The following is a 21,199-nucleotide window of genomic DNA, read 5'->3' as shown; positions in this document are numbered from 1 at the left end:
TGGCCCCGTAGCGCCATCTTCTGGTTTACACTGGACACAGCTGTGTGATGTTACAAAAGCATTTTATTCCAAGGCACATAATGTCCAGTAGAACCATGAAAGACAGCAAACATGGACTCACTTACACAGATCTGAAGCCCTACGGAGGTCTTTACAAAGCAATGCATGAAAACAACAGATTGGCATCAGTGCACTCAGCAAGCCAGAACAGAATGCATCATGGGAGAGCGGCAGGACAGACTGATGGCCCTTTTCATCGTCAAAAAGAAACACTAGAGAAGTTCAGACAGAAATTCAAAGAGTAGCTGGACTGCAGTGATTATCTGGTGATATGATACCGCAGCTAGTGATGCAGAAAATCTTTGTAATACTTTCACAGGAGAAAAAATAAAACAATTTAACAGTAGCTCTCTACAACTGCAAGGTGTGATCTCAATTACAACTAGTACAATGTGATTTTTAAGAAACAATCTACTTAATTCATCAACATTTGTCTCTCAGTAACTTGTTTGGTGGCACTGCTGAGACGCAGCTGTGTTTAGTCTGCTCATCCCGCTGCGTTTCCTGCTCCCCTGGATTTAAAGATGTTTCTTTGATCAAGCGCAACAGAGTGAATCACATAAAAAGAAGCAGAGAGATGCACCACTGAAAGAAACAGTAACATCTTGTGTAGTGTGACAACAGGAAGTACACAAATGCATTTACAGTCGGCCTTTTTCACAGCAGACATTTTGACTTGAAGGATGAGCGTTACTTGAGTTACAAGTAACCAAACCCAAACAGAATCTACAGATTTTTATTTTCCAGTTTTAGGGGATGATCCAGAATGAAAATCTGCAGTAGTTGGTAGAATAATCATGTAAGAGACAAAATTAATTAAAATAATTTTTTAATTGCAGAAAATCTGCAGCAATGTCGTCAGAATTCTGCAGATGCTGCTTCTGTGAATTCTGATGACATTATGTTCTTTCTGTGTCCCATGATGCACAATGCAGCACCCTGAGGCTAAAGCAGCTAAATTGAATTCAGTCATTAATTCAGTATTTACACCTGTGCTTTCTTACTGCGACAAGTCAAAATGTCGTCTGTGAAAAGGCCTCCCTTTCACAACAAAAACCCTTCTCTTTGCAATGAGCAAACAAAGTAATCCAAGCACAAATTCTTCCATGTAACAACTTCTGTTTAACAGCAAATAATGTTCACATTCATCGACAGACATCTTGTATCATTAACCAAAGATGCAGAGGGTCGACACCACCACAGGAACTTGTGATGAGAGTCTTCTATAGTTAGCGTCACCATTCACAGTCTCGGCTGTGAGTTGTTGACCTAATCTCTGTTCACACTTTGTGCACGTTAAGTCCAAGGTAACCTCTGTACGGTGCTATCTTTGGAATGTGTTGGACTTTGCCAAGGCGGCACTTCAACTGGCACTTGGGAAACACTGACATTTACAACTCACTCCATTAGCACTCTGCACAAAAAAAAAATCTGTTTTCAGCAAGTTACAAGACTTCTTTGATTGACTGAGTTTGCCTTACCTTACTCAGTAATGACACATTTTGGGAGACTGAAAGTGAAAATTGGCATTTGGATTCAACAACTTCATTTTTTCACAAAGGATATAATGAAAAAAAAAAAAGATAAATAAGGGTAATATAAATACTCTGGAATAGAATTATACAACAGTGTTATAATTTTCCATTTAAGGAAATTGGTTAAAATATAACTCAGTGGTGTCCAGTATTACAAGGGTCACCGCTGCTTAAATGTCTTTGGATAAGTGTTAAAGATTGTACTGGCAGGTGACCACAGTGGCAAAGCTGATCATCACTCTGCTTCCTGGATGTGGACACCTGCTTCAAGGCTCTGAAGATGCTTCATGCCCCCGACACGCAGAGAGCATCGAGGGGTTGGTCAAAAAGTGTGCCCGAGGGCGGGGACCTCAACAAAAGACAGTCTGCAACGGAGGGAGAGAAAATCGCCCCCTCATGAAGTGCACGTGATCAGCTGGTTGGGCTAAAAGAAAACCAGGGGCATGTAAGCTTTTTTTTTCAAGTCACCAGTGCTGCCCTGAGGCACCTACAGCAGATGATGGGCCATTATTCAATGTAACCCTTTCAGCTTAGCTTGGCCTAGCCTTGATTACACCACCGTCTACTTCAGTATATAAAGTCATCGCTGACCCATGTGAGCCTCGCGTGTTCAGCAAAACTCCTCCTCGCACAGCGCCTCCCCCACCAGGAGCGAGTGTTTGTCGGGCTCACTGAGCACCAGGCTGTTGAGAGAGTGTTTGTCAGAGCGTAGGGAGTTGATAGAGGCACGGCTGTAGTTGACAATGCGGTCCAGTAGGCTCAGTCTGGGGGAGGGACGTCGCATCTCGCCCATCCCGATGTGGACGCTAACATCTGACAGGCTGCCCTGCCGCCTGTTGTTACCCAGTTTGGCCTCCAAATTCTCCGCTGTCGGTTTAGTGTAACTAAACACAGGAAGAAAGAGACGGATATAAAAAAAGGTTGGAATAATGGTTTTAGATCAATAGAATCAAAAGAGATAAAAAACAAAGCACAGAATATAAAAGGCCTCGACAAAGCATTAAATGTCTCATTACCATTTGAGAAGAAGGGAGGACAAAACCACAGAGACGGATGACAGCGCCATCGCAGCAGAGCCCATCCACGGCTGCAACACCAGACCGATGGGCATGAATACACCTGTGGACACAAACAGTTCATATTAATGCTGTGGTCAGGAATATTGCAATGATCGCTGTCGATGTGATGAAATCATCTAAATCGAACTTCTGCAGTCACCCACCAGCAGCAATAGGGATGCCAACCAGGTTGTAGATAAGAGCAAACACAAAGTTGATCCTGATCCTCTTGACAGTCTTTTTAGAGAGGTCGATGCTGCCCACAACATCCAGGAGGTCATTCTGCAGACGTGACAAAAAGGAGGGTAAATAAAAACTGTAGTAATATCAGATAAGCTGGGCTTAGTAATAACATTACAGCTACATTCCACGTAATATCTGCAGAGAGGTTTTCATAGGTAAATGAGAATAGTGTAAAAAAAAAAAAAAACAAAAAGAAAAAAATATTTTCAAGCATTCATTCTCCGTAACTGCTTATCCTGTCAGGGGTTGCTGGGGGGCTGGAGCTAACCCAGCTGACATTGGGAAGAGGTGGGGTACACCCTAGACAAGTCACCAGACTATCACACGGCTGACACATAGAGACAGACAACCATTCACACTCACATTCACACCTACAGCCAATTTAGAGTCACCAATAAACCTGACGTGCATGTCTTTGTACTGGGGAGAACAAACTCAACACGGAATAGTTCCCCCACCCTGGGTTCGCCCTTCTGTACCCTTCTCTTTCTGTGAAGAGACAGTGCTAACCACTGTACAACTGTGCCTCCATATGTCAATCTAGAAGCATTTTTCTGACACTGTATATACAACAGCAGTATCAATTCAAATATTGTCATTGCTGATTTTAAGACAACTAAAACAAAATATAAAGTACTTTGCAGTGCAGTGAATAAATAAATAAAATCATAACACAATAACTGACTTCTGTATGTTTAAGTTACAGTCCTTCTAAAATAGGAGTGTATGTTTCTCTCTTCAGTTACACAGGTATTCATGTACTGCTGTCCCCACACACGTCTGTGTTTACTGCTTCACACCTGATAAGCAAAATGTGTATTTTACTTGGACTTACTGACATTATCCCCTCCAATATGATGCACAGTCACTTGTAACTCCACTCTACACAACAATTACTACAAATTACTAGAGGGCCCAGGTAATACTAGTCCTGAGTGAATAGGACTTTGTATACTGAGTGTGCTCTGTGACACTGTTTTGTGTCAGATCCTGTGTTTCACACTCTTTCTTAACATATTGGCTGTTTCTTAACATGAAAACATCAGACATGACGTCTCTGCTGCAGGGCAGATACGTCATGTCTGATGTTTTCATGTTAAGAAACAGCCAATATGTATACCAAAGACACCTATTCATGACAGCTCAAAGATCAAACACCCACCCTGATCAACACCACATCTGCTGCCTCTATGGCCACATCTGTCCCAGTTCCTATGGCGATGCCCACGTCGGCCATGGCTAGAGCAGGTGAGTCGTTGACACCGTCGCCCACCATGGCTACTCTCTTTCCTGCCTGCTGCAGCTGCTCCACCTTGGCCACCTTGTGGGAGGGCAGGACCTCGGCAAACACCTTCCTGATACCCACCTGTGGGGGAGGCAGTGAGACCGACAGGCTCAGAAACACACAAACCACAACACACAAAATGGTAGAACTGGGTAATATGGCTGAAAAATGATCTTCAAGGGCAACAATAAAATGGCTTTAAAAAACACAAGACTTGGTGTTGTCTGAGAATTTGACTATTTTAGTATGTCTGTTGTCTTCTTTAGGTTTTAAATGCAACATTGCAATTTTATATGAACATTACAAATGCTTTCTTCTTGCAAATAACTGATCTTTAGATCACCTTGCGCTATATCCCCTCTCTGTTCATACCTGAGCAGCAATGGCTCGTGCTGTCTTGCTGTTGTCTCCGGTCATCAGCACAACTTCCAGACCCATGTTGGTCAGAGTTTGGACTGCCAGCTCAGCCTCGGGTTTCACTGTGTCCGCTATGGCTATCATCGCACATAGCAGATCTACACACAAATGAAAGTAAAGGGCTTTTTAGGCAAGAACACCAGTCTTAGGCTACTTCCACACTAATACGTTTTCATTTTCAAACTCCAAAAATGAAGATGTTACGTAACACTGCTGACCCCAATTTAGTTTGAAAATTCAGAGGTTGTGTTTTAGTCTAGACAAGTGAAAACAGAGACTGAAAACGACGACACAGACAGCCATGTTTGCTTCCTGATTAGGTCTCATAAGCAAAGACATCTCAAACAACACATTATAGCTAGGTCTCCATACCTTTTGCGATTTCATCTTTCATGTGTGGGTGCTCCTTTCCTAACACCATAGCTTCCTCTGACAATTGATCCTGCTCCAAATACCGCTCTTATATTCGCTGTATTTGCCTTGCAACGACTCCCTATCTGTGTTTTCTGCCACCTTGAATGCCTCATACTCATTGCTACTTTCAGTAACAGCTCCACCTCGCTGTCAGTCTTGCTTTTGGACATTACTGTTTTTCCATCATAAAAATTTCTGCAATTAAGTTACCAACTGCAAAGTAGACAATCTGCTTCCTGTTTACACCGGCACACACATGCTCAGTGTACATGAATGGTCACGTGATATTCGTTTTCAAGTGTGTTAGTATGGATGGATATTATCTCGGAAATGGTGCTAGAACATGTGTGTGTGCGGGGAAAACATATTAGGGTGGATGTAGCCGCAGCAGTCAACCAGTTAAGTATGGCAAACAGATAAAAGACAACATTTCATGTTTAACAGTACTACTCACTGTCCACAGCTACTAGAACAGCAGTACGTCCTCTGCGCTCGTGCTCTGTCATGGCCTCGTCTATATCTGGTCTGATCTGCAGACAGTTCCTCCTCATCCATTCTCTATTGCCAATCAGGACAACATAGTTGGCTGTGTGGACAAGGCCTACACACAGAGAGAGAGATCATTTGGTTTAGACAACAGCAAGAAACATTAAAAGCAACTGTAACACTACCTAAATTTGTAATCTAAGGACTTCAAAAAGTGTTTCAGTATTGCAGTTGAATGTACGACTACAACAGTGTGATTCCCAACATACTCAGTGGCTGTGGGTCCATGATGAGTGGATGGGAGCTGGTGGACATCCGTGTGTCACTGATCTGGACGAGGACACTGTTGCGCTGGTTGTTGTCCTCGCTGTCACTGTCTGCCTGTTTCAGCAGGGTCTCTGTGTTGCTGACCTGACATCTGATGCCACAGCCTGGCACTGCCTGAAAGTCGGTGCATGCGCCAAGAGATTCTGTGCCGAGCTCCTTCACACGGAGAACAGTGGATGTTTATTAACACATTTCAAGATCACATGGAGGATCTAAGATGTTCCCCAAAGTGGAATGTGGACATTAAATGTGAGGCAGAGACCAACCTGTTTGCAGTATTTGGTGATAGCTGCTCCAAGAGGGTGTTCACTGTTGTTCTCAGCTGTACCCACAATGGCAAGCAGTCGGGAACGAGGCATCTTGTTTCCCTCCACAACTATCTTGACTTGGATAACCTTCGGAGCCCCATATGTGATGGTCCCAGTCTTATCAAACACCACCGACTGGACCTGCCAATAAGAGGAGATATGACAGCAATCCAAAAGCAATACCACTGGGCTGAATGTTTAAATCATTTTACAGTATTTAATCAGAGTAATCATATCTAGACTAATGTGGTTTTGTAACCTAGGAAACCACAGGCATTTCATAATGTCTTTAAATTGACAGTTGGTCCGTTACATATTGGCTGACTCCATCGGAGTCATCATTAACACACCTTATGCGCCATCTCGAGTGGCTCTCCTCCCTTTATCAGGATGCCATTTTGGGCACCAACCCCAGTGCCCACCATGACAGCTGTCGGGGTTGCCAAGCCAAGGGAACAAGGACATGCGATGCATAACACTGTTATGGAGGCCTGGAAGGCGAAGCGAATCACTGCCTCAGCCCTGGAAATGCTTTTGTCGTAACCCTGCAGGGAAGAAATGAGGCTGTTAGCTGTTCGCTTTTCATTCAAGTAAATTACATATTATTTTTTAAATATGTGGAAGTCTGTTTCCAGCAGTGTGATGAAAAAAAAAGAGCCTGTGAGTCATTACAAAGAGAAACACTCTCAAAATAATGACTTACTATTGCAATGTCTTAGTATCTCAACATAGTGAGAAACTTTCTCAAAAGTAGTGACTTAGTGTCAGTATGTCAAAATAATGATTAAGTATCTCCAAAAAAAAAAAAAAAAAATTTCTTTCTCAAAATAATCTAATAATGACTTATGTTTGTTTTGTCATCATTTTGAGAACTAAGTAATTATTTCTAGATATGTAAGTAATTATTTTAAAAGAGTTTCTCATTTTGTTGTGATATTTTTTTGATAAAGTTTGTATTTATGCTGCAATACTAAGTCATTTTTTGAGGTCTTTATATTTAGCTTCTCATTATGTTGCGATAATTAAATCATTATTTTGAGATACTAAGCCATTTTTTAAATACTAAGCCACTATTTTAGATTACTAAGTCATTATTTCAAGTTACTAAATCAATATTTTCAAATACTAAGCCATTGCTTGTATGAGATACTACGTCACTATCTTAAAATACTAAGTCCTTTTTTTGAGACACTGAGTCATTATTTTGAGATACTGAGACATTATCTTAAAATACTTAGTCATTATTTTGAGATACTGAGACATTATCTTAAAATACTTAGTCATTATCTTAAAATATTTTGTTATTATCTTAAAATACTAAGTCATTATTTTGAGACACTCACTATTTTAAAATACTAAGTCATTATTTTGAGATACTACGTCATTATCTTAAAATACTTAGTCATTATTTTGAGATACTGAGACATTATCTTAAAATACTTAGTCATTATTTTGAGATGCTGAGACATTATCTTAAAATACTTTGTTATTATCTTAAAATACTAAATCATTATTTTGAGATTGTATGTCATTATTTGAAAATATTGAGTCATTATTTTAAAATACTAAGTCATTATTTCACAATAGTAAGTCATTATTTGAAAATACTACATTATTTTTAAATACTGAGTCATTACTTTGAAATACTGAGTCATTATTTTGAGATAAGTACATCATTATTTCTCATGATAATTACATACTTATCTCAAAATTACTGTGACAGAAATGGGTTTCCATACTTTTTACATACATTTACCATCACTAAAGTAAATAAGGAACAATATCAGATGTGACGATACAAAGACATTAAGTCATGTCTAATCTTTGAATCAGTAAATAAGGAATGGGATGAATGGCTGTCATTTCTTGATGCTATTCTGAGGAGCTTGGTATCAGTCAGATATCAAGTTAAAAAGTAGACTCACAGGAAAGTACTTCACCACCAGAGAGAAGTCTAAGAACCCAATGACGATCCAGGCAATCAGCGTAATAAAGGATATGCCAACAATGAAGGGTACAAAGTAGCCACTGATCTTATCTGCATACTGCTGGATAGGAGCCTAAAAACGAAATGTCAGGGTTAAACACTGGAGCAATCACCATCAAAGAAGGTGCACACAGTGCAGATCTCAAAACCACATGACTGACCTTTGACGTCTGAGCCTCCTCCACTAGTTTGACAATCTGAGACAGCGTGGTGTCCATGCCAACATGTGTAGCGCAGACCAGCAGAGAGCCATTTTGGTTAATGGAGCCTGCAATCACAGAGCTCCCGGGCTTCTTAGTCACTGGCATGGCCTCACCTGGAGTCACAAAGCAACAGCTGGTCAGAAAACACAACAGAAAACAGGAGCAGGACATCTGCAGCAAACACCGCAGTTACGGCAGAAACAACGACTCAGATAACAACCAAGGACTACCTGTTTCTAGCACTGGCAACTTATCGTTTCATATTCTAGAGATTTTTTGATTGAATACTGATAATAACAATGTGAAGAATTAAAGCTCACCTAAGCTGAGTACTTACATTTAAGCATATTATTGCCACCAGTACTGATAGTAAGCCCTCAGTCAATGCTAATTGATACATGGTCCATCATTCAATGTGACCAACCTGTGATCAGAGACTCATCTGCCATGGAGTGTCCCTCGATGACTCTCCCATCTACTGGAAACTTCCCACCAGGAACGACCTTCACTATATCGCCCCTCTGCACCAGCTCAACATCCACCTGCTCCTCACTGGAACACACACCAGTGTCAAACAGTGCAATCATTGGAAATTATACAGTATTGGTACAATGCTGGACTATTACTAAACTATTGCTGTACTTATATTTTACAATACAGCAAATAATTATGCACAGTCTTATTAAACGGGACCCATTATGCTCATTTTCAAGTACTCCTATACTATATATTCTACATACATATATATATACTTTATTTCTTTATATTGTCTGTGCTGGAACACCGGTGTCTTTCTGAACACTCTGTTTTAGCACCTTTATCTTTAAGCCCCCCCCCTTCCAAAAAAAGCCCAGTCTGCTCTGATTGGTCAGTGTTCCCAGGTCTTCTGTATCTGCACTCTCAAGGGCAAAATCGGCAAAGAATCAGCTATGATTACATGCTTCCTGGACGTTAGCATGTAGCTACATGTAGCAGTGCAGGCTTTGAAACATAAACAATTGCACTAGTGTGCCTGGAGCAGATGACTATATAAAGACATCCGTCATGAGCTGACTTCAGCTTGTTTTATAGAAAAAACAGTCAGAGAGGGAGTGTTCAGAATAGTCTGAAGCCTACTAGATTACTTTTATATAACTCAATATTTAAACCATGGCCAGATTTAATATAAACATCCAACACTGTATGACAGAAAAAAAGGAAAATAGGTCCCCTTTAAGCTGTATTTCTCTGAGCAGGATTTCTGAAATCGGAGTACCAGATCAAAATGACATTTCCAGCTTTATTTTTTTAAGTTAAGTTGAATGCCATGGAAATAAAAAAGACAACGAATTTAAGATTTTTAATTTCATCCTCTCACTCTGGGCAATGGTAAAAATCTAATCATGATATTTTAGGGATGGCTAGTGGTGTTTCCAGATGACACAAAACATTAAAACTGGGAGTTAAATCTGGATCCCAGGTGGAATTGATAAATGTATCTGTGTTATTCTCACTATGGAAAATCACTTGCGGCTTGTTTACGCAGTCTTTGTTATGTCAAATTAGACTTTTCACTGACATTTCCACTGCAAACATTTAGATACATTGTAATCTAAAACCAAATAAAGATATGAAATGATATTGTAAACAACATGAGCGCAGAGAACAATGAGTACCTGAGAATGGACTTGTCGCTACTCAGGGTGACCACTGTGGCCTCAGTTGCTTGCAGAGACATCAGCTTGGACAAAGCCTCAGATGTCTTGCTCTGAATGGAAGAAGATTTTCAAAGTGACAAATACATTCATTTGAGGTCCTGCATTTAATGTCGTAGATATCGATAATGAGCTCAACCTTGGCGATTTGTTCCAGCCAGCGTCCCAGAGAGATGAAGACAAAGAGCATCGGCGGTGTGTCAAAGAAGGTGATAGGGTTGACTTTTGCCTTCTCCACCATGGCCACTATGAGGATGACCAATGAGTAGGTGAAGGCTATGGAGGTAGCCAGAACTATTAGCACGTCCATATTTGCGGATCGGTGTTTGACTGCTTTGTAGGCTTGAATGTAGAAGTAGCGACCTCCGATAAACTAAAGAGAGGAAAAACAGAGAGTTTGAACTCACCTAAAGACAAACATTTCATTCAGAGTCCCTCTCCTGAATAAGTGCATCTACCAAAATCTAAATTTGTATGTGCTGCTGAAATTTGCATATAATGTTTCCTTGGAGTGCAGTTAATCCCTCTGATTTACCTGCACAGGCACACAGAACAGGAAGGAGAGAAGGTTCATAATGGAGAGGCCTGGGAGCAGCTGTCTCTCCAGGAACATGGTGGCGTGGTAGTGGTTGCGATCCTCCACTGTGATGTTGTGTGAAACATTCATGTGGTGGTCCATGATGATCATGTAGGTCATCATGCCCATCACCGGCACGCAGAAAATCAAGCTCACCAGGAAAGATTTCCTCCACCTTAGAGAGCAGAGACAAGTGTGTGTTAGAAATGGACTCATTTTATTTTGTAATCTGGGTTTTTTTTAACTCTCCTTACAGAGGAAGAAAGCAAACATACATGAAGGTTCTTCATCACTATACCAAGCATCGGACCACAAACACTGCATATACTGTACATAATGCTGAACAAACCCACATTCGCACAGTATGCTCAACAGTAGATAACAAAACTGAATCACAATCATGATTCAAATGACCTTCATATCCATGCCATTCCCACAAATATTTACATACATATGTTTCAAAACATCATTGCACAAGTAGAGTTCTCTTGGTTGACATGAAACTAAAGCTTTAGCCTACATCCATAAGAGCTTAAAGGGCGGGTCCAGGTGTGTTCTTTTCCCGTTATAAGTGATCATAATAATAATTAATAAAAGGGTTAGTATAGATTTTTTGAAGAAGAGTTGTACGAGGTTCTTATCTTTCGTCACTGTAATATTTTCTCTGCTTTACCTTGCTGTCAGACCGCTGTTTTTGATGGGGAACTGAAGTTGTCATTTTGCTCTCTTAAAAGTCACAGAACTCCACTAACAAAAACAGCCATTTTACCTTGCAGGACATGGGAGTTGCTGATCTACTGCTGCCTCGATCATTTAGTTTGTGTTATTGTGTGACTTTCAGATCTTAACTGTGTCCACAGCAGTACATTACTAAGCTTCTGTGGCCGTGAAGGGGTTTGAGGAATATAAGTTATTAGGAACAGGCACATTAGGCGGGCTCTGGGGGTTTATATGGGGCAAGCTCTTCATGGAGAAACCTACATAAGGTCACGTGGGAAAATGTTTTAGAAAGGCTTGGGGCAATAGCATTTTGATGTTTAAACACATGTACTTTGACCAAAACTTAAACTTTTGGATTTATATTACCTTAAGAACACTACCGGGAATCTACACAATGACATTAAATAAGTAAATAAATTAATAAAAATAATGGACCCACCCTTTGAGACATGTTTCCCTGGCACTAATGGTCCAAGCTATAAGGAGTTCTAGAGAAGCTGATTGTTGTAATAACAGAGTCTACTGAGTAATGTTAATTGGGGTGTTTCCACCTCTGTGCACCCATTTTTAGCAGCTGCCTGACCTAAAAACTAAACTGTTTTCTGAGGAAAGGTAAGATGACTCATTGAGTCATAATTTAAAAAAAACATTTGGTATAACAGGAATTCAAGCTACATACAACAACACACTTTATGGATTAAAATTGAGCGTAAAAACAAAACGCTACTTACTGTCGTATCTCTTTGCTGTGGTCCAGGTGACTGGCAGTGCGGTCTCTCTTCACCAAAGATGCTTCAAACCCAAGATTCTACAAATAAAAGACTATGGATCAAACTTCATACCCTTATGAATAAGAACTTAATATAAGTATCGGAAATTTCACAGATTCTCTGGTTTGCATAAATATCAGTTGGTGTTCACATGCAAGAAGCAGCATTGCCAAAAATAAGAGAACAAACGCTTAAATAACAAACAGGAATAATACCTCGATCAGCTTGATGATGTCTCGCGGCCCTATAATTTCAGAGTCGTACTTAATGTGTGCTTTGTTGGTTGCCAAGGCAACAGAGGCATATATAATCCCCTTTTCTCTCATGAGGCTGGATTCGATTTTGTGAACACAAGAGGCACACGTCATTCCTCTGACCTGAAAGAAGGTGGAGAGGAGCAGTCAAGGGGGAAAGGGACAAAAATACATTTAAGAGGGTTATGAAGTGTAGAACAGACATGACTCATTGTGTGTGCTTATAAAGAAGGCTGCATGTGGTCTACTCAACCAGTAATGGAAATGTTTATTTATGGGTTTCATATTGTGGAAATAAATTACTGTTTTAAATGTATCTTGTCTTCTTCATGCAACACAAATATAATGTCACGTTTACTCACCACTAGCTCTAGGTTTCCATCTGAACCTTCATAGTTCTCCATAACAGAGGCGGTGAAGCCGAGCTCTTTCACGCACTCAGCTATCTTCATAGGGTCCATGAGCTCAGCGTTATAACGCACCTCTGCTTTACTGGCCATTAGTGCTACCAGAACCGAGTAGATACCTGCTCAACATAAGATTTTTTCATGAGATACATGAGATTTTTTCTTTAGCTCCTGGTGAAAGCAATGAGACACAATTTATCCTCGTTGACATGAAACTCTAAACTCAAGAAGGTCAGGTGCGTAGGATTTAGTGGCATCTAGCTGTGAGGTTGCAGAACTGAAACATGTGATGCGTGTGGGATAAACATGGTGGCTGACACAAAAACATGAAAAAGCAAACAGTCTTATCTAGAGCCAGTGTTTTGTTTGTCTGTTCTGGGCTACTTCACAGCAACATGGCTGACGTCATGGAAGAGGACCCGGTCTGTACGTAGATATAAATAGCTCATTCTAAGGTAACAAAAACACATTATATTCAGGTGATTATAAACTGATGAAAATATAGTTAGGAATAATGTATTCAATTTCCTTCAAGAGATGCCCCTTAATCCTACACACCTGACCATTAACTATTTTGCTGTTTCTACATACCAGGTTCATTCTTGAGGTTTCTCTCGATGTTTGCCACACATGAGGCACAAGTCATCCCCCCAATCTGGATGTAGCATTTAGAGTGTGTGTCTTTGTTGCGTTCCTGCGTGGTTTCTTTGTGTAGGTCACTGTCTAGCTCTTTATCTTTTACATGTGCCAGACTTAAAGACTTTGACACACTGGGTTTTGGTGCAGGCAGCAGGGAATTGGTCTCTGTGGACAACAAATTATAGTTTTCAAAAAGAAAATGTGCAGTTAGTTAAGATGTCCTAACTTTGCAGTTCAACTACCCCCACTGGCTGAGGAGCATTCAGAGGCGACAAAGTTAAGCTTTAGACTACCTGCAGGCAAATCTCTAGCCAAAACACTACAATTAATACTGTTTTAACCATTTCACTGCATGAGAAATTAGCCAACTCAACAACCACACCATCTATCCTCTCACCAGGTAGGAAGGCATCAAAGCCCATGTCCTCTACGGCCTCCCTCAGCTCCTCTGGTGTAGTCAGGAGTGGATCATACTCAAACGTCCCCTGGTGATCAGCCAGAGAGACCTGGGCTGACATCACCCCCTTCCTTTGGGAGATCATGCCCTCGATGGACTGGACACAGGAGTTGCATGTCATGCCCTCGATGTGAATACTGACTACAGATGCCAGAGGCTGGGTAAAACAAGGCTGTGAGGCAGCAGGTTTGGCCTGGGTTGCTCGTGCAGACCGAGGCGACGATAAGGCAGGCATAGGCGATGTGGAAACAGGGCCAGAGGAGTCCCAGGGTTGAGTCTTGAAGTTTCCTGGAGGCAGCGCTTCAATGGCCTGCTGCAACTGAGCCACAGTGACCTTTAGAGGATCATAACAGATGGAGGCCATCTCCTTCTCCAGTGACACCTCCACAGAGGAGACACCAGGGAGCTTAGAGATATTGTCTTGGATATTGACCACGCATGAATGGCAGTGCATGCCTTTCACCCTGAGCATGGTAAGTGTTGTGTCTATAAAGATTTCTGTGTCTTCCGATGTCTCCGATGGCGACGAGACGGTTGTTTTTTGAGAATCGACAAAACGTTCGATTTCGCTGGGGGACAGCTGCAGCGGGTGAGGTTTGGATTTAACAAACGCCTTGAAGCCAGCAACAGCAATCTGATCGATGATGGTTTGGACAGTGATGAGGTAAGGCAGGTACACAATTGTAGCTTCCTGAGTCTCCAAAACAACTGTGGAGAATAAAGACATGACAAAGTTAAAAATACAAACACAAAGCATAAAGGACTTGTCAAAAAAGTAAATATTTCACTAGAACAGGAAATAACTGTGCATGAAAAGATGTTTGTCATAAATGAGTTATGCAAATTACAATTTGCAATCCACTAAAAGAACATTCATGTCCATAACGGCATATATAAAGTTTATGCGCATGAGGCGTTAAATCACTTTTAAAGGATTACTTGGGTATTTTTCAACCAGGAGGAACCTATTTTCCCATGTCTTTGTGTCTTATGAGAACAACAATTTTTGACACTGGTCCAGTGATGAGAGAGAAGCTGCAGACAGCAGCAGCGAAACAGGCTGCAATGTAAGCCCCCAGCCCATATGTACCCTCAATTTATGTCCACTAAAAGTGCTTGTTTCACTACTGACAGGCTCAGATTGTTATCATACGTGTCTGACAACGTAACGGAAAGGATCTCTACAAAGATATTACATGGTTGTTGGAAAAGTGGAAAGACAAACCAAGATGATTTTTGTGGGTTTCTACTACTGTCGACTTTGAATGCAGTGTATTTTACGATGATAATATTACTCTTTATTTAAACGCAGTCTGGTGGCTTTAGCTATAGTGACTTCAGGGCTGTTTCTGGTTAAACATAAAGGAAGTTACCCTTAAGACAATCATTTAGTTTCATATGATCTGGGTAGTTTGAGATCCTCAGACAGAGGTCTTTATCTGTCCCAGTGGCCTGGCTTTAAACTAGGCAGGACAGAGCCTTTGCGGCCAGGGCTCTGATTATCTGGAACAACCTACCTGAGAAAATCAGGCTGTCCAAATAGATAACATTTTCAAATTCTCTTCTTAAAACATGCTTTTATTAGACATAGTTAGAGTATTTCTGTTTTAATAAGGGGAATGAAATCTATTGATTCATAAACACAAATTTGCTGCCTTATGTGAAGCCCTTTGGGGTTTTTAGAAGTGGTTTATAAGTTATTATTTTTATTATTAGTAGAAGTAGTAGTAGTATAAAACTGTGATGAGGATATAATTTTCGTGCACTGGAAATGTTACATTAGGGGCAGCGTATCTAGAATGTGCAGCATACAGTTGGCAGCATATGCAACCAGTTCATACACAATGACAATTCTGTACTCGGCAAACATAATCCTATCCATTTACGTGTCACTTCTTACAACAATACCAGTGGAAGGATTTCATGAGTCATAGTCAAATCCCACTGAGCAACCTGTCAGCGGTGAACATTCCTGCTTAGTGCAGCAGTTGTGTTACAACATTACTTTCGCTTAGACAGTGAGGCAACACATGGCTACAAGCTTGTGACCAGCTCAAGTACATCACCTTTGATCTTTTCAATCCCTTTCAGTTTTCCAATCTTCCCTTCAATAGTGGTGGTGCAGGAGTGACAGGTCATTCCTTCAATGCTCAACTTAAGGAGTACCACCCCACCTCCTGTGGTGTGAGATGGGGATGAGGGTGGGCCTTTTTGCATTGGACTGCTGGGTGTGGGGATCTCCAGAGGCTTTAAGCTGGACACCACGTCACTCAGCTGCTGCAAAGAAGTCAGGGAAGGAACAAAGGTAACAGTGAGACCCATCTGGGCTGGGCTCTCTCTGACATCCAGCACTCCCTGAATCTGGGATAGTTTCTCCAAAGCATCCTGTTGGGCTGCAGGTGCCAGGGTGGAGGTGGGGATCAGCTGGGTATCTGTAGAGACGGGTGTGGCTGTGCTGGAGTCTGAAAGACTTGATTCAAAGCCCATGTCCTCGATGGCCTCTGACAGAGACTCTGGGCTCTGTTGGCTGTGGTCAAATATGACTGTGGCATTCTTCTTCTCTAAAGAAACCTAAAATATAAAAGACACAGTACTGGTTAAATAAGTAAATATTAAAAGAGAAATGTATGATCATTAAGAAATGTTTGATTCTGGGTGTCGTAAGAATGTTTATATTGTTCACATAAAGGCCCCTTTCACAATGCTCTTAGCACCAGGCTCGGTGAGCTGGTGATCTGGGGTTAAGAAAGCTTTCACAAGTGGGCTAGCTCCGAATTTATCCTTGGGTTTGCTGACCCTCCTCCGGAGCAGGGGTAGCCCTGAGTTTGCACGGTTATTCCCTAAAAGTTGACTAAACACAGGACTAGAAGTTGCCAGTGTGAAACTGAGCTTATAGAATTTGCATCATGATTTTTTTGTCCAATTACACGACTTCTTCATCACATCTTCATTATGCATGTGCTTTATGTTTAAGTTGTAACTACGGTAACTACAACTAACCAAAACCTGAGGTACCTAGCAAGCTAGCTAACTTAAAACAACAATATGTCCGGAAAAGACATACAGGCAAAACAATAGATGTGGTAATTTCAGCCTCTCTTCTCAGCTGTTCTCTCTCTTGTTGATATTTCAGCACCACTCTCACATAAAGCCCTGCTAATGGCGACATTTCAGCGTTGCTGCTTGCTGTTAAAAGAAGTTACGCGTCAAGCTAGAACATAAATCCTTATCCGCTGAGAGGGTCCAAGGACAGAGGGATGTCTATGCTGTAAAGCCCTCTGAGGCCAATTGTTATTTGTGATACTGGGCTTTAAAAATAAAATGAAATCCAACTGAATTAATGGACATTTAACCCAGGGCTAGCAGAGGTGCAGTGTAAATCGTACAGCCCTGGGTTTAGGTTAACTCTGGGTTAACACAATGCGTGTGAAAAGGTGCTAAGAACATGTGTGAAAAGCCCTGTAGTTGACCAGAGGAGCATCAGTGTCCTTCGCACAACTTCTATTGAGAGGCCTCTGCCTATCTAGAAGTTAGTTGTAAGATGTCAACCTTGTTAATGCTCCCGAGTAACACGCCCTTTTTCAGATTTAGGCACGTCTCTGTCCATGCACACACACTGTACCAGATTATTGTTGTAATAAAACCTATATATTCGAGTAAGGAAAACTAAGGCTCATCGAGTTTATGTTATTATTTATCAAGATGACATAGAGTGCACGCTTTTTCACTTCAAGCATAAGTAAGGCATAATAAATCTGTCCTGCAACCATTTCCTGCATCACCCTGTCGGGATTCATTTCACAATAATGACCCACATGGCTACTTACTAAGACACATCTATAATTTTACACAAAATATTGAAATAATCACAATTTAAGTGATTTAAAAACAATTTTATTGCCTCCGCTAAGCGTCTGTGATCAGAACTGCATCCGTAGCAATGATCTGTTTTTCATAGCAATGGTCTGCTCTCTAGAATTAACAGACTGTATAATGCCATAAGTGACCAATCAGAATAGAGTATTTAAGAAAGTTGTGTAATAATGGAGAATATATTCATAAGATGTGAAAGAAATGTGAGAAAATCAGATAAATTCGTTTAGCTCTCACTAGCAACACTTGACTTGAGTCTTTCAATCAATAGGATTAAGTATCACAATAAATGTGCCATGGCTGGCTCTTTGTTCAGATTAATAACAGCACATGTAGAACTTTCAGATAAAACACTAAAGAACAAATTAGTAAGCTGATAATACTGTTACACACTTAATACAGGGTTGTTTGCGTTTGGTAAAGCGATGGGTTAAGTATGTGATTTATGTCAGAATGCTTATTTCAATAAGTTATTCTGGGGCCATCAATCAGATTTAATTTAGATACTGTACAAAGAAAATTCTTGCCAAATATGACCACACCCACATTGTTTATTGGCAGTTTTACAGCCACACTGTAAATCTGACTTGTCTCATCCATAAACCTTATATAAAGAGTTGAAATAGGTCCAGGGCCTTAGTAAGCACACAGCATGTTCTGTCAGGGTGATGACCCTCAACTCTTTTTCTTAAGCAAGAAGGAAACATGTGACACACTGAAGGGATCACTTGACTGAGCCATAAGTTGCAAACCACAGTGGGGTCTTAGTTGTAAGAGTGTGCCTGCCTGTTGGATTAGCTTTTCTTTTTCTGAGAAAGAGACACAGGGGAGGGCAGAGAATGAGACATTGGCTATTGAACCACGAAAAATCAAATGGGACAAAAATACAGATCATGTCACTATAAATTAACTTAAAATGATCCAGGGACTAAATTCTCTTAAGACGTAAATGACATTTCCTGTTGGTACAGACTGCGTATCGACCTGCTGTCACAGTCCTGCAAAGGGCAGAGCTCTATCTGAAACACACTATTATGTTATCTTCTCATTTAACCCCAGCCTGAGGGGTAAACACACCATAAACAAAACAGCAGACCACAACTGTTGCAATTTAGCTGCCTCTCATGGCAACATTGATCTTACTTGGTTGTAAATCAGACCAGCTAGTCCTGAGGGAGTATGTCTCTGAGACTGATCAAACTGCATTAGCTTAAAATGGGCAGAAACCTTTAGTTAATATAATAATGTATAATTATCTGCCTGTTTCACAAGATTCTAATTCTCTATTTTAAAATACAGACATACATGGTAGTCATTTTGGATCCTGTTTTCAAACTGGAAGTGCAACCGAGAAATTTTCAGTCAGCAAATTTTAAGAACTGCACCGCAACATGGAAAAATATGCTACATGACGCTAAATGTTAAAATGCTCTTATATCTGTACAAAGAATGCATTTACCTTTATGTGTACGACTCCAGGGAGCGACCCGATGCGCTGCTCTATGGACTGGACACAGGAGCCACAAGTCATACCCTCCACTCCAAGGGAAACTGAACACAGACTGACTTTCTGTGTCATGATTGTTTTGTCTAAATGGCACAAGAAGGGCAAAAATAACATTAAACTGCAAGTCTTTAAAACAAGAAATCAGGGAAAACATCACTAAGTAGAGGCAAATGACAAAACAGGCAGGTCGGCTCTTCTCTCAAAATGCAGAAACAAAAAAGAACTACTAAACCTAACTACTAAAAACATACTGTGACAGTCGTGTTAGCGTCTTGGGGACACACATGACTGAGCTCTTTATACATTTGTAAAATGGCACTTTGCATTACATAATTATTATTCTTTTCATTTTAATTACACTCAAAAGAGACAGTCACATATTAAACGTGGGTCCTGATAGCTGTGAGAAGACAATGGCTGCTTTGAACCAACACCCCATAAGCCTTGTAACCAAAATGAGATTGGAAAACACTTAACAATACTATTTATTTTACAGAAAGCAGGATATCTTGCCCTTCTTAAAAAAAAGGTGAATCAAATTTTAAGGCAATATCTAGCAAATTAATGCTCAAAAATTGACAAAGAGTCATACTACAGCTGTTTAGAAGCAATGGACAAAATTTGGAGCTGCATCAATGCTGCCTATTTAGACTAATCTATATAACCTAAAACCAGTTTGTTCACTTCTGGTACCTACACTTGCCAAAAACAAAAATAAACAAAGCTTCTTTGTGCAATATGTACAGAAATGTAAGAAATGCAAAACCGCAGGGGAAGGTAATTATTTCCATGCTAGAATGGAAAAATGATTCAAGCAACAGCAGATTAAAGCTCGAAACACATTAAGTCACTTGCATTAAAGTTAACAATCCCCTCCGTTTAAATGAGACACTGATAGGAGAGACAATTTTAGGGGGAAATGAGGTGACATATTGTCCAACAAGAATCCTGGTGCCAACTCAGCACTTTGCCACCAAGTCAATGTTCACCTAAAGTATGACAACTATCTGCTTCTCTTGAGAACTGAAAGACACCTGCCACACCAATACAAAGTCGTCTCAGTTCTCAAACTTGCTCATAGAGACTGTGGCAGGTTTGGTTGTAGTAACACACATCTGATTACAAACTGATGAGTGTCACAGTCAAACAGGCTTCAGATCTGAGACTAGTTTACATCTCAGACACCGAAGAAACTGACAGGACAGAAAGCCAGCAAGGCACTGGGTCTCAATGGCTACAAAACACAATTCTGTCAGAGGATGAAATCAAATATCGGTCTCAACGAAGACAAAGGCGATTCAATCACATCTAATCCTGCAAAAGCAAGTGCACACTGACGTTTCTGGATGCTCTTTACGACTAAGACGTTTACTCATAAACGTAATGAGACTTAATGTCGTCCACATATAATTTATAACAAAGTTGTATGACTTTTGATGACAGCGACTATGTTACTATGATGCTCACGCTCTAGCATTTAGTTTTGGTAAGGTTAAATCAGCTAACGAGAACAGTAAGCTAGCTTGAATTAGCTACATAATAAGTAAAACTTAACGTTAGCTGTCGCCTGCTTGTTGCCAAGCTCACAAAACAATGTTTAGTCTATAAAGTCAGCGGAGATGTCAACTAAAAATTGATCTTTCCTTAACATTACAGATAAAATTCGTCATGTCACAGCTTTAAGCATGAAAAATACGTAAACAACTCTTACCTTTATGTTACCCAAAGGGAAGTGACCAGTTAGCTACAGGCTACTGTCGTTGGCTGTCAGACTGTGTGGCTAAGCTAGCTAGCTAGCTTCTTCCCCTCGCCCTACGTTACAAGCAACAAAACATGCCGTAGCATCGTCCTGCCTGCGAGGAAATAAGTGCCGGAATAATTGTTTTCGTCCTCTGTTATGACACAACCCTGTGAAGCTGTATCTCTTTCTTCTTCTCATGCCGACGTGACTAACGTCCCCACACTGCTGCGTCATTTG

At 40.6% G+C, this 21,199-nt stretch overlaps 1 protein-coding gene across 1 annotated transcript; it reads right to left on the bottom strand.

Moving 5' to 3' along the window:
* Positions 1 to 45: 45 nt before the first annotated feature.
* atp7a (ATPase copper transporting alpha) lies at positions 46 to 21,186 on the bottom strand. Its single transcript, XM_033633717.2, has 23 exons — positions 20,933 to 21,186; positions 19,174 to 19,304; positions 15,908 to 16,412; positions 13,782 to 14,549; positions 13,337 to 13,549; positions 12,701 to 12,864; positions 12,300 to 12,461; positions 12,046 to 12,122; positions 10,553 to 10,769; positions 10,157 to 10,390; positions 9,979 to 10,070; positions 8,748 to 8,875; positions 8,282 to 8,436; positions 8,059 to 8,193; positions 6,484 to 6,678; positions 6,092 to 6,274; positions 5,768 to 5,981; positions 5,467 to 5,613; positions 4,554 to 4,696; positions 4,059 to 4,262; positions 2,818 to 2,935; positions 2,612 to 2,714; positions 46 to 2,479 (listed from the first exon to the last, which is right to left on the bottom strand). The coding sequence occupies exons 2-23, from the start codon at positions 19,291 to 19,293 to the stop codon at positions 2,206 to 2,208; spliced, it is 4,551 nt and encodes a 1,516-aa protein (XP_033489608.1). The 5' UTR covers positions 19,294 to 19,304; positions 20,933 to 21,186; the 3' UTR covers positions 46 to 2,205.
* Between the last annotated feature and the right edge of the window lie 13 nt (positions 21,187 to 21,199).

The sequence above is a fragment of the Epinephelus lanceolatus genome, chromosome 7 (assembly GCF_041903045.1).
Source record: "Epinephelus lanceolatus isolate andai-2023 chromosome 7, ASM4190304v1, whole genome shotgun sequence".
Classification (NCBI taxonomy): Eukaryota; Metazoa; Chordata; class Actinopteri; order Perciformes; family Serranidae; genus Epinephelus; species Epinephelus lanceolatus.
The sequence above is the reverse complement of the archived record's forward strand: the minus strand, read 5'-3'. Positions and strand labels throughout refer to the sequence as shown.

Bases quoted from the DNA above. Each gene is read 5' to 3' on its own strand.
- atp7a (XM_033633717.2), bottom strand. From the start codon at position 19,293: ATGACACAGAAAGTCAGTCTGTGTTCAGTTTCCCTTGGAGTGGAGGGT. The intron at 10,770-12,045 runs GTAAGTAGCGTT...CTGCTCTCTAAG, and splicing joins CACAGCAAAGAGATACGACA to GTGGAGGAAATCTTTCCTGG. The intron at 6,275-6,483 runs GTGTGTTAATGA...TCTTATTGGCAG, and splicing joins CACTCGAGATGGCGCATAAG to GTCCAGTCGGTGGTGTTTGA.